Source organism: Canis lupus, chromosome 18, assembly GCF_003254725.2.
Source record: "Canis lupus dingo isolate Sandy chromosome 18, ASM325472v2, whole genome shotgun sequence".
NCBI lineage: Eukaryota > Metazoa > Chordata > Mammalia > Carnivora > Canidae > Canis > Canis lupus.
In genome coordinates, this window is record NC_064260.1 from 41,807,168 (window position 1) to 41,820,967 (window position 13,800).

The window sequence follows — 13,800 nt, forward strand, 5'->3', positions numbered from 1 at the left end:
CTGCGTGGAGCCTGCTTCTCCCTTTCCCTGTGTCTCTGCCTCTCTCTCTCTCTGTGTCTCTCATGAATAAATAAAATACAAAGTAATAAATAAAATAAATAAAATAAAATAAAATAAAATAAAATAAAATAAAATAAAATAAAATAAAATAAAATAAAATAAAAAATGGATTCAGGACTGGGGCCCTGGGTGATTCAGACAGTTGAGGAGTCAATTCTTGATTTCAGCTCGGGTCATGATTTGAGAGTCAGGGGATTGAGCCCCCTGTCCTGCTCCCTGCTCAGTGCAGAGTTCACTAGAGATTCTTTCTCCCTCTGCTCCTCCTCCCCTTACTCACCCAAGCACTTGCTTTCTCTCCAAATAAAATCTTAAAAAAAAAAAAATGGATTCAGGACGGTCAGCTTTTTTTTTTTTTTTTTAAGATTTTATTTATTCATGAGAGACAGAGAGAAAGGCAAAAACAAGAGACAGGGAGAACTAGGCTCCCAGTGAGGAGCCTAACGTGGGACTCGATCCCAGGAACCTGCAACCACAACCTGAGTCAAAGGCAGATGCTCAACCACCGACCCACCCAGGAAGGTCAGCTTTTGAAGTAAATATCAAATACCAAGCAAAGACATTGCCTCATTACACACCAAATATAATTAAATATATTTGAAAATACGTGTTTATTTGGATGATTGCTCTTCCCATTTTTCATTTGTCAAATGTCAGCCCTGATCATGTGGTTTTACTGAAACAATATTATCACAGCAACCAAAAATCTCGGTAAATCCAGAGGTACTAACTAAGTCCCTGGAAAACAAGGATCAGGCCTCATTTTTCTTTAAAAGGAGTGACTGATCACTTTGAGTCTAGATATATGCAAACTTTCCTGTAAAAAGAGCCATATAATAGTTCAGGCTTAATCTACATATGGTCTCTCTCACATAGTCTTTGAAATTTGTTTGTAGGGAACACCTGGGTGGCTCAACAGTTGAGCCTTCAGCTCAGAGCGTGATCCTGGGGTTCTGGGATCCAGTCCCACATCCGACTCCCTGCAGGGAACCTGCTTCTCCCTCTGCCTATGTCTCTGCCTCTCTCTGTGTCTCTCATGAATAAATAAATAAATCTTTAAAAAAAAATAAATAAATAAAATCTTTTAAAAAATACATTTGTTTGTTAGAACCCCTTAAAAGGCTGATTTAACTACAATTTGCCTATACCTGGTACAGATCCTACCTTCTCTGAAGCCAATTATAGCATAATATGTCTCCTTCAAAAGCCAGTAGTTCTCAACCCTGGCTAAATATTAGCATAACCTAAAGAGCTCTTATTTATTTTTTATTTTTTAAAGATTTTATTTATTTATTCATGAGAGACACAGAAAGAGAGAGAGAGGCAGAGACATAGGCAGAGGAAGAAGCAGGTTCCGTGCAGGGAGGCCAATGTAGGACTGGATCCTAGGTCGATAGGATTACACCCCGGGCTGAAGGCGGCGCTAAACCTCTGGGCCACCGGGGCTGCCCCCTTTTTAAAGATTTTATTTATTTATTCATGAGAAACATAGACACAGGCAGAGGGAGAAGCAGGCTCCATTCACAGGGAGCCTGATGTGGGACTTGATCCTGGGTCTCCAGGACCACACCCTGGGCTGAAGTTGGCGCTAAACCGCCGAGTCACCCGGGCTGCCCTTAAAAAAGATTTTTAAAATTTGTTTGAGAGAAGAAAGCATGAGTGGGGCGGGGTTGGGGGGGCGGGGGAGCTGCAGAGGGAGCGGAAGAAGCATTTAGCAGAGAACCCAATGGGGGTGGGGGGTTCAGTCCCAGGATCCAGAGATCTGAGATTTTGACCTGAGCTGAAGGCACATGAACCGACTAAGCTACCCAGGTGTCCCTAAATAAATAAACTTTTAATATAATTGAATGAATGGATTAAATAAATAAATAAAATTAATATTGGGGTGCCTGGGTGGATTGCAGCTCTTGATCTTGGGGTCTACACTGGACATTGAGCTTACTTTAAAAGAAAAAAATTGATATGGGCTCTGTACTTCCACCCCCAATCCTGATTTAGATTTTTATACTGCTTTAGCACTCACTCTCCAGATGGTTCTGTGAACAGTCAGGGTTGAGAACCCTGGTTATAAATATTATAGTTATTTCAGTCACCTCCAGAAATGTAAGTTTCCCCCAAGGATAAAAACCTTCCCATTTCTGTGCACTCTGGTTTAGCTCATAATCTCAGCTTGGTTCCAGACAGTTTTATTTTTTTTTTTTTAAGATTTTATTTAATTTATTTATTCATGAGAAACACAGAGAGAGGCAGAGACACAGGCAGAGGGAGAAGCAAGCTCCCTGCAGGGAGCCTGATGTGGGACTTGATCCCGAATCCCAGGATCACACCTGAACCAAAGGCAGATGCTCAACCACTGAGCCAGCCACTCAGGTGTCCCTCCAGCCAGTTTTATAATAGCATCTACCCTTCTGTGTAAACAAAAGTCTTATTAATAGTAATAATAGCTACCATATGACGATTACCTATCTTGTTCCTGGTACAAGGCAAAGATCTTAAAACTATGATCTAATTTATTTATTTAAGATTTTATTTATTTATTCATGATAGACACACAGAGAGAGAGAGAGAGAGAAAGAGAGAGAGAGAGAGAGAGAGAGGCAGAGGGAGAAGCAGGCTCCACAGTGGGACCTCGACGCAGGACTCGATCCCGGGACTCCAGGATCATGCCCTGGGCCAAAGGCAGGAGTTAAACTGCTGAGCCACCCAGGGATCCCTAGGATCCAATTTAAACTTCACAATAACCTTATGAATACTGTTACTGGCATTTTACAGAGCTGAAACAAGTTTACAGTTTACACATTTTACAGTACTGAAACAAGTTTACAGTTGTTAAGAAACTCAAACTTGTCCAAGCAACCACATCTGAAAGGTACTGAAGCTGGTTTGAATTCAGATGTTTAGCTCCAGAACTCCTATGTGCAATTACAATATTTCAATGCTTCTTCCCTCAAGAAATAAGTCAGAAAACTGCTAACAGTTTCAAAACAGAAAATTCTCCCATTTCTAGCTGCTAATTTTTCAGAAATCTTGGAAATCTAAACTCAGGACACTGGGGCAGCCCGGGTGGCTCAGCAGTTTAGCGCCACCTTCAGCCCAGGCTGTGATCCTGGAGACCCGGGTTTGAATCCTACATTGGGTTCCCTGCATGGAGCCTGCTTCTCCTTCTGCCTGTGTCTCTGCCTCTGTCTCTCTCTCTCTCTCATAAATAAATAAAATCTTTAAACAAACAAAAAAAAAAAATAAAAAAATAAACTCAGGACACTAATCCAGATATTTGTCCTATAGACACAAAAGAACCCTTGCTACTTATTTCAAGTCTGTATATATTCATGCACTATATTCATTTAAAAATTCAGTGCTTATGTTCCGGAAAGTGCATTTCATAAACAGGGACCAAATGAACAAGTCACTGTTTTCATGGCTTTTGCATTCAAAAACTAGCTGGTTCATTCACAAGAGCATGCAGCTTTTGTTTTGTTTTTTTGAGCATGCAGCTTTTGATCCTGAGGTCGAGTTTGAGACTTACCTTGACTGTAGCGATTAAAAAACCAACTTAAAAAAAATAAAAAATAAAAATAAATAAAAATAAAAAACCAACTTAAGGGGCACCTGGGTGGCACACTTAAGTGTCTGACTCTTGATTTTGGCTATCAGGGTTGTAAGTTGGGCTCTGTGCTCAATGTGGAGTCTCCTTGAGATTCTTTCTCCCTCTTACCCCCTATTTTATTTATTATTATTTTTAAAGATTTTATTTATTTATTTATTTATTTATTTATTTATTTATTTATTTATGACAGAGAGATGCAGAGACACAGGAAAGAGGGAGAAGCAGGCTCCATGCTGGGAGCCCGACTTGGGACTCCATCTGGGTCTCCAGGATCACACCTTGGGCTGAAGGTGGTGCTAAACCTTTGGGCCACCGGGGCTGCCCTACCCCCCCTTATAAAAAATTATTTATTCATGAGAGACACACAGAGAGAGGCAGAGACACAGGCAGAGGGTCTTTCTCCCTCTTCCCCTCCCATATCCTCTAAATAAATAAATAAATAAATAAATAAATAAATAAATAACATAAAACCAATTTGGGGGCACCTGGCTGGCTCAGTCCCTACAGGACAGGACGTTGATGGAGGAACACAGGACTAGCTGAAGACAAAGCACAAGCCTGGGCAGCACATTGACAAGTCCTTGAAACAGGCAAAGGGACATTCTTCTACAGACTCAACTGCCTCAGTGTTAATACTTTGCTAAGGGCAAAGGCAATCTTAGCCCGACCCCCAGGCTCCTGTAAGTCTACTCTAACATATAAAAATTCCGTTAGAGGGACGCCTGGGTGCGGGGAGACTGCTTCTTCCTCCCACTGTGTCTCTGCCTTTCTATGTCTCTCATGAATAAATAAATCTTTTTAAAAAATTCCTTTAGAAATTTCCTTTTACCTGTACTTCCCAAGATACGGGTTGGCAATCATCCCCCAAACATAAGACCCACCAATATATACATCTGAAGGGTCTCAAGACTCAGGTTTTATTAGACGGTAGTAAGTGACCTTTTCCCAACAATACCTAGCCCCCTCAATGTCCTGGAAAACTTGCTTCCAAAATTCCATAGAGAGTATGCTATCCCTAAACCCCTCCCAACTCCCAGGTATATAATCAGCCACTCCTCACAGGCCTGGGGCAGCCGCTCTTCCTGACCATGGGTCCTGTCCCCATCCTTTTTTTTTTTTTTCTTTTAAGATTTTTATTTATTTATTCATAAGAGACAGAGAGAGAGAGGCAGAGACACAGGCAGAGGGAGAAGCAGGCTCCATGCAGGAGGGAAGCAGGACTTGATCCCTGGACTCCAGTATCACGCCCTGGGCTGAAGGCAGCGCTAAACTGCTGAGCCACCCGGGCCGCTTTAATAAACCCACAGTTTTGGGATCCCTGGGTGGCGCAGCGGTTTGGCGCCTGCCTTTGGCCCGGGGCGCGATCCTGGAGACCCGGGATTGAATCCCACATCGGGCTCCCGGTGCATGGAGCCTGCTTCTCCCTCTGCCTGTGTCTCTGCCTCTCTCTCTCTCTCTCTGTGTGACTATCATAAATAAATAAAAATTAAAAAAATAAATAAACCCACTGTTTTGCACCAAAGACCTCTCAAGAGTTTTCTTTCTTCTCAGGCCTCACCCCACCAAACCTCACACACATTCCAAAACGTCATCAACATCATCTGGGTTATACGCTTTCTTGATCTCGGGGTTGTAAGTTTGAGCTGCACTTAGGTGTAGATATGACTTAAACATAAAATCTTTTTAATTTTTTTATACATTTTATTTATTTATTCATGAGACACACACACACACACACACACACACACACACACACACACACAGGCAGAGACACAGGCAGAGGGAGGTTCCATGCCGGGAGTCCGACGTGGGACTCGATCCCCAGGTCCTCAGGATCACACCCTGAGCCAAAGACAGGTGCTAAACCACTGAGCCATCGGGGCTGCCTTTAAACATAAAATCTTAAGACAAAACAAAACAAAAAGCCCACACACACGTCCCGGGGGATCATCTATACATTATGGATCATGATTACCTACCGTACAAGGTTGTGGGGAGAATAAAATACAATCGTACTTGTGAAAGTGCTTAGTGCCTCACACATAGTAAGTGCCCAGTAAATGTTAGATAGTATTGGTGTGCTCCAGTAAGACCTGAGCTGCTGGGGATATAAAAATAAATACCACCCAATTTCTTAGGCTAAGGAAGAGGGAAACGGATACAGGGGTAGGACGTGAGCCCTGGGGAGGAGCTCAGCACCGAGATGCAAGGTTGCCATAACGCCTGCCCCAGGTCTTGAGGAACGCAGTTTTGCCATGTGATGCCGCACGGTAGGTCGCGATCGACTGGCCGGCTCCGGGGTAGGGAAGGAGACAAGGAGGGGCGAGGGCTCAAGGAACGTAAACCTCAAACATCAAATGTGTGCTCTAAAAAAAAAAACTCACAAAAGCATAAAAGACCCACTATTTTATTTAGTGTTCAACGTCAAACCCAAAGTAAGCCACAATAATCAGGACAAAACTGCGGGAAGGGCCCGAAAAGCAGCAAAGCTTCCCGATGGACAAAAACAAAACAAATCAAAAAACAACGAACAGCCAGCAGAGAAGAAGGGCAAGATGGAGGACAAGAGGATAAAGAAAAAGACTCCGCAGAAGACGCATGGGTGGAGTCCGACGTAATGGAAAGTCATTCTAACGCAGGCCCTTCCGCGCTATTGGCTTGACGCTCACTCTTTTCCCTTTTCCATTGGCTTCTGGTTCCTTCAATAGATCAAAATAGCCAATCGTCTAGCAGCGTGGGTAAAGCCCGCCCTTCCCCTCTCGGGGGGCGGAGCCAGACTAGCGTAAAGAGCCCAAGGCGCTTGCGCGGGCGCGCGCTCCGCCGGTTAAAAGCGGATTCTCTCAGGAGGCGGTGTCGCGGTGCATGAATATTGATTACGCAGCGCCGCGCGGAGCGCCCGCCCCTCTCGGCTGGCCGACGCTCGCGGCTCGCGCTCGGGCTCGCGATGGGGAAGAAGTCCCGGGCGGTACCCGGCCGCAGGCCCATCCTGCAGCTCTCTCCGCCGGGCCCCCGGAGCAGCACGCCGGGCAGGGATCCGGAGCCGGAACCCGACACGGAACCGGACTCGACGGCGGCGGCGGCGCCGAGCCAGCCAGCTTCGGCGGCACCACCGGCCACAACGACGACGGCCACGGTGACTACGGCCGCCGCGGCCCCAGAAGACTCGCCTTCAGAAGGTAAAGGTGCGCAAGGGGCCCCGACACTCAGGTGGGGCGTCCAAAACTCGAGCTCGGGACTTGCGGCCTACGGCAGGGCCCTGGCACGAAGAGAAACCCGGGCGCGCGGGCTGCCTCCGCACCGCGGCCTGCTGCGTGGGGCCCGAGGGGAGGACGGCTGGGGGCCTCAGGGCGGCGGAAGGGGCCGGCGGCGCCATCTCTGGCGCAGGGCCGGGCCTGGCTTCCCGAGTCTCCTCAGCGTGCACGCTAGGGTCTGCGTGACTTAGGGGGTGGTGGTGAGAGGACGAGCTTTGCATCCGAGGCCCGGTGACCGGGAGCCTGGCCTTTTCCACACGTCCTGCGCTTTCCCCTTCGTGAAGAAGGATGAGTTCGGGAGTGAGGAAACTCATTTTATTAATGCCGGCCAAGGCGAACGTAGCTCCGAATTGGCAGGTACCCCTCAAATTCCGGGAGAAGTAGAACTGGAGGGTTCCGAAGTACTTGTTTGTTTCTCCCCGGAACCGTATTTGGATTAAGAGCAGCTGTTCAGTGCTCCTTCGAGGGCCAGATGCCCGAGAAGTCGGCGACCGTTTCCGGCGCTATCCCTGTGGTGTTGTAAAGGCCCGATCGGAGCCCGGAGATGTATTCTGTGCGTGTGTATTTTTAAAAATTCGAATTACTTCAGATGTACTTTGATGTATCGTAGTCCTGTTCTTAATGTTAAAGCCACTAGTCACGTGGAAGAGTCTAGCTCTCCGCTTCTTTATCATCTCCCCCACTATTTGGGTCAGTGATGGATTTACGCACCCTGTTTTCAAATTGGTGAAATTTAGACTTGAAAGGTCAAATCGAAGATTATGTTGTTATCTTGTTTTCTCTAGTCCACCGGCAGATTAGTTTTCTTTTGTTCCTTTTTAAAAATCCAGATGAACAGGAAGTGGTGGTGGAGGTTCCCAGAGTTCAGAATCCTCCTAAACCAGTCATGACCACCAGACCTACAGCCGTGAAAGCAACAGGTACAGTTTTGTTTTTTCCTCCCATGTTTTCTCCAAAGTCTCTCATAAGGATCAAATTGGGCTTTTATAAAAAGTATTTCATTGAACGCTTCAGTGTGGTTAAATTACACATTCTCCCATAAAATGGAAATGTAAAATTTCCGAGAATAAAAATAGCTTTTTTTTTTTTTTTTTTTTTTTTTGTCTGAGGGCTTGCTGGTATATACACTTTAACCAACGTAAAATTTGTTGCTTTTTTCCCTGTACCCAAAATACTTTGTGCTACTTCTCTTCTAATGCTATTTGGTGGTTTTCTGGCTCCCCACTATCTTGGTGTTCCATGGATGTCTTTCATTCTGTGCATTTTTAAATATATATATATATATATATATATATATATATATATATATTTATTTATTTATTTATTTATTTATTTAAAGATTATATTTATTTATTCATAGAGACACAGCTAGAGAGAGAGGCAGAGACACAGGCAGAGGGAGAAGCAGGCACCATGCAGGGAGCCTGATGTGGGACTCCATCCCGGGTCTCCAGGATCACACCCCGGGCTGCAGGCGGCGCTAAACCGCTGCGCCACCGGGGCTGCCCATGTGCATTTCTTTATAGATCAAAATATGTTTGATACTAAATATCTTATAACTGATAATTCATTCTTTTTTTTTAATATTTTATTTATTTATTCATGAGAGACAGAGAAAGAGGCAGAGACACAGGCAGAGGGAGAAGCAGTCTCCAATGCAGGGAGCCTGATGTGGGACTCGACCCTGGGACTCCAGGATCACGACCTGAGCTGAAGGCGGCACTAAACCGCTGAGCCACCCAGGCTGCCCCTGATAATTGATTCTTTTCAGTTTGGAGTTCTCTCTGTGCTATAGGACACCTGAAAAAATAGATGCTCGTTCTACTCTTCCATTTGCTGCTTTTAAAAAATTGTTAAAATATGCTTTTATAATATAGTAGAGCAAGAGTATCTAATGCTTTCATGAAGAAGAATATTATGGTAATAGCATGTGAAACTCTCCAAGAAAAATTTCAGAGTAAGCTCTGAAATTAGATCAATAGACTACTATGATACTTTTATCCTATTGAATGTTAATAGTTTCTGTTACCAGAAGAAATAAAACCACTGTTCAAATGTTAACAGTTGCTAGAAATATGACAGTTACTGTTTGAAGCTTATCAAGAAAGGTATACACCTAAGAAATTATTTTCTATCTATGTAGTTAGTTGATTTGCAGGTTGTGCTTATTGAGGTTTGTGCAGTCAACACTCCTCAAAAAAAAAAAAAAACAAAAACAAAACATCAGCAGCAGCTAAGGACTATGGCTCTGAAGAATGTCCTTGCTTCCTCTGGTTTTAAGTAGTAACAACATTTCAATAGTAGTCTGGGATAGGTCCTGTAAGTCTTTTATTCATTTATTTATTTTTAGTTAAACAACTTTACATAATAGTTATGACTTTATCATTCTGTTCCTTATCAATGATGGAATGTCCCTTATCAGTGATAGACTAATTCATGCTTGTTCCTTATCAATGATGAACTAATTTTCACAGGTGTGATTAGAACTTACATACATTTCACGACTTGCTTTTCTGTCCCCTTAGCATATTTTTTTTTAAGATTTTATTTATTCATAGACAGAGAGAGGCAGAGACACAGGCAGAGGGAGAAGCAGGCTCCATGCAGAGAGCCTGATGTGGGACTGGATCCCAGGTCTCCAGGATCACACCCCAGGCTGCAGGCGGCGCCAAACCGCTACACCACCGGGGCTGCCCCTGTCCCCTTAGCAGTATTTCATGTAGTCTTATAATGATCTGATTAATCGTAAATTAATATTGTATCAGGTACTGTGCTGTAATTTGCTTTACTAGTCTCCTATTTGAGAGCATTTGAGGTGTGTACAGCTTTCATGTATTTATTTTTTTTAAATTTTTTTTAAATTTTTAAAGATTTATTTATTCATTCAGAGAGAGCGAAGAGAGAGGCAGAGACACAGGTGGAGGGAGAAGCAGGCTCCGTGCAGGAAGCCCGATGTGGGACTCGATCCTGGGTTTCCAGAATCACACCCCAGGCTGCAGGCGGCGCCAAACCGCTGCGCCACCGGGGCTGCCCGCTTCCATGTATTTAAATAAAGATGCCAGAAGCTTTGTGTGAAAATAATTTTTGAGTTATTTTGGGGGTTATATTCTCAAAGATGGAATTATCTAGCTGTAAGATTTTTTTTTTTTTAAAGATTTTACTTATTTATTCATGAGAGACAGAGAGAGACAGAGACACAGGCAGAGGGAGAAGCAGGCTCCCTGCGGGGAGCACGATGGTGGACTTGATCCCAGGATCCCGGGATCATGCCCTGGGCTGAAGGCAGGGGCCAAATGGCTGAGCCACCCAGGCATCCTTTTTTTTTTTGTTTTTTTCCCCCCAAGATTTTATTAAGAAATTTGAAGAGGTTTGTGGCTCTTGGTATATGTGATCAGATTATTCTTAAATAATTTATGTTGTCTCTACAATATTAAATATGCCTATTTCTCCAAAATACTATGTTTAATCATTTTCATTTACTTTGCTATTTAATACTCATTGTTATTAGCTTGTAAGTGGTTTGATGTGTGTACTGTGAAAAGCTCTGAGGTGAAGAAAAAAGGAATAATTGAGGGGAGCCTGGGTGGGTCAGTTAGTTAAGCATCTGGGGTGCTTCAGGTCATGATTTCAGGGTCCTGGGATTGACCTCTTTTGTTGGGCTCCCCAATCAGGGAGGAAGTCTGCTTCTCCCTCTCTCTGCCATTCCCCTGCTTGTGTATATACACGCATGTTCTCTTTGTCAAATAAAGTAAAATCTTTTTTTTTCTATTTTTAAGATCTTATCTTTTTTTTTTTTTAAAGATTTTATTTATTTATTCATAGAGACACAGCTAGAGAGAGAGGCAGAGACACAGGCAGAGGGAGAAGCAGGCACCATGCGGGGAGTCCGATGTGGGACTCGGTTCCCGGTTGCCAGGATCACGCCCTGGGCTGCAGGTGGCGCTAAACCGCTGCGCCAGTGGGGCTGCCCTTATTTATTTTTTTTGAGAGAGAGAGACAGAGCGAGCTTGCAAGCAAGAATGAGCAGTGGGGAGGGGGAAGAGGGAGAAGCAGACTGCTGAGCAGGGAGCCCTGACAGCTCCATCCTGAGCCAAAGGCCAACACTTAATCAAACCAACTGACTGAGCCATAGGTGCCCCTAAAGTAAGATCTTTAAACAGCAAAAAAGGAATAGGTGGAGCCTTGGCTAAACCTATTGACTGTTAGATCAACTTTAAGCATGGGAAGTTACCCTGCTTGGGGAATTTTGTAATCAAAATTCCATGCAGCTCACCTGGTTGCAACCTTTTACCAAAGGATGTAGGATTAAGGCTAGTGATTCAGATGATTACATACATGATCATCTGTAAGAAGGGTTTTTTTTTTTTTTTTTTTTTTTAATTTTATTTCTTTATGAGAGAGAGAGAGAGAGAGGCAGGGGCAGGCTCCATGTGGGGAGCCCGACTCAGTCCCAGGTCTCCAGGATCAGGCCCCGGGCTGAAGGCAGCAGTAAACCTCTGAGCCACTCTGGCTGCCCTGTAAGAAGTGTTTTTATGTAAAAATACAAATTTCCCATCCTTTCTTCCTTCCCCCAACCTTACCCCCCCCCCCAAAAAAAAATCAGTGTTAATACTAAAGTGCAGATTTTTTTCATACAGAAGGGTCTCTCTCTCTCTCTCTCTTTTTTTTTTTTTTTTTTAAGATTTTATTTATTCATGAGAGAGAGGCAGAGGGAGAAACAGGCTCCATGCTGGGAGCCGTGGGACTTGATCCTGGGACTCCAGGATCACGCCCTGGGCCAAAGGTGGCACTAAACCACTGAGCCACCCAGGGATCCCAGAAAGGCCTCTTTTTGTATTACTACTCTTACAAGGCTATTATTATCTCTTGTTCAGAAAATCAGAAAAGTTGACTGACGTACCCCAAAATGATGAGAAATAAAATATTTGGTAACCGGAAAAGTGGAACACTGTCAGATGTCCACTTAAAAATCTTCCTAATCGGGATCCCTGGGTGGCGCAGCGGTTTAGCGCCTGCCTTTGGCCCAGGCTCCCGGTGCATGGAGCCTGCTTCTCCCTCTGCCTATGCCTCTGCCCCTCTCTCTCCTCTCTCTTTGTGACTATCATAAATAAATAAAAATTAAAAAAAAATCTTCCTAATCATTTTTTTCTAATCAGTTTTAAATATTTTAGAAATTAGTATTTTAGTGTAAGGATTTAATTACATACTAAAACTAATGAAGGCAGGATTTAAATGACTGAAGCAATGAATGTGAACTACTATATGAAGCAATTTATGTTTATTTCTAAGTGATCCCATGAATTGATCTATGGAATTATGATAAAACTGGATTTTATCTACTTCCTGATAAATCTGTTCATTTGCCAAATACTTATTGAGAACATAGAATGATACAAAGCACTGGGAAATTTAGTCTTATTGATAGCTGAAAGCTTAGCTGGAGTTTAACATTTAATGTACCTATTATAATAAAATGATCTATAAAAAGAGCATAGGTGCTTGCTTAATTGTGCCACAGGTGGTACAAAAAGAAATAACATACATAGCACAGCATTACAGAGGCCATACCTGATACCTCTTGAGTTTAAGGAAGACATTGATGATTGGTTCTAGCTGGATTTTTGTTGTCTGTTTTGGTTCTAGCACTTTGAATTCTATTATGATTTGATGCTTCTTGTTTGAAATCATTCAGAATGATTTTAATTTTAAAAATTTCTGTTTCTGGGTGCCTGGGTAACTCAGTCTATTAAGTGTTTGACTTTGGCCTAGGTCATGATCTCAGGGTTGTGAGATGGAGCCCATCAGGCTCCATGCTATGTGGGGAGTCTGCTACTCACTCTGTCCCCCTGCCCCTCACCCTGCTTGTGCTCTTGCTCTCTCTTTAATAAATAAAACCTTAAAATTTTTTTTAAAAACTCATTGTTTTCATCTACTAAACCCTAATTGCTTGTTTGAGATGGGCAGATAAAGCAACAAATTCTAAAATCACGATTTACTATGTGCTTTTTTTTAAAGATTTTACTTATTGTTTTTAAGTTTATTTTTTTAATTAAAGCTTTTATTTATTTATTCATGAGGGACACAGAGAGAGAGGCAGAGACACAGGCAGAGGGAGAAGCAGGCTCCATGCAGAGAACCTGATGTGGGACCCGATCCTAGGTCTTCAGGATCATGCCCTGGGCCAAAGGCGGTGCTAAACCTTTGAGCCACCCAGGGATCCCCTACTATGTGCTATTTTTGACAGAGTATGAGGCTAATTGAAATTGAGTGTGTATTTTGAGAAGGATGTCAAGCGGCTATGTGGATGATTTTATTAGCTCTAAATGCATAATGTAATGTATATCTTTCTGGTAGTTCAGTGATGATTAATTTTGAGGTTGTATTCTAATCTGTAGTAAATGTAATCTCTGGGCAGCCCGGGTGGCTCAGTGGTTTAGCGCTACCTTCAGCCCGGGGTGCGATCCTAGAGACCCAGGATCAAGTCCCACGTTGGGCTCCCTGCATGGAGCCTTCTTCTCCCTCTGCCTGTGTCTCTGCCTCTCTCTGTGGGTCTCTCATGAATAAATAAATAAAAGCTTTAAAAAAAATAAATAAAAATAAATTCTCTTTAAAAAAAAATGAAATCTCTGAAGAACCATGTCTTTTTTTTTTTTTTTTTTGGAGTACTTCTGGGGCATACTGGCATTGTTGTTAAGGATGTTGTTTACCATTTTATTTCTAGGAGGTCTGTGCTTACTTGGTGCATATGCTGACAGTGATGATGATGAGAGTGATGTTTCAGAAAAACCAGCACAGTCTAAAGAGGCGAATGGAAACCAGTCAGCTGATATTGATAGTACATTGGCCAACTTCCTAGCGGTTAGTGGTGCTTTTTGGATTTTTAGT

General features: G+C 43.2%; 1 protein-coding gene across 2 annotated transcripts in view; it reads left to right on the plus strand.

Moving 5' to 3' along the window:
• Positions 1-6,486: 6,486 nt before the first annotated feature.
• Positions 6,487-13,800, plus strand: part of FNBP4 (formin binding protein 4) — a 46,018-nt gene continuing 38,704 nt past the window's right edge. The window contains exons 1-3 of one of the 2 annotated variants that reach the window (XM_025452181.3): positions 6,487-6,840; positions 7,746-7,835; positions 13,637-13,773. In XM_025452181.3, the coding sequence (XP_025307966.1) occupies positions 6,609-6,840; positions 7,746-7,835; positions 13,637-13,773 (459 nt within the window). In that variant the 5' untranslated portion in view covers positions 6,487-6,608. Of the gene's footprint in view, positions 6,847-7,745; positions 7,836-13,636; positions 13,774-13,800 lie in introns of both variants that reach the window. The other variant, XM_025452180.3, reaches the window with a different exon arrangement.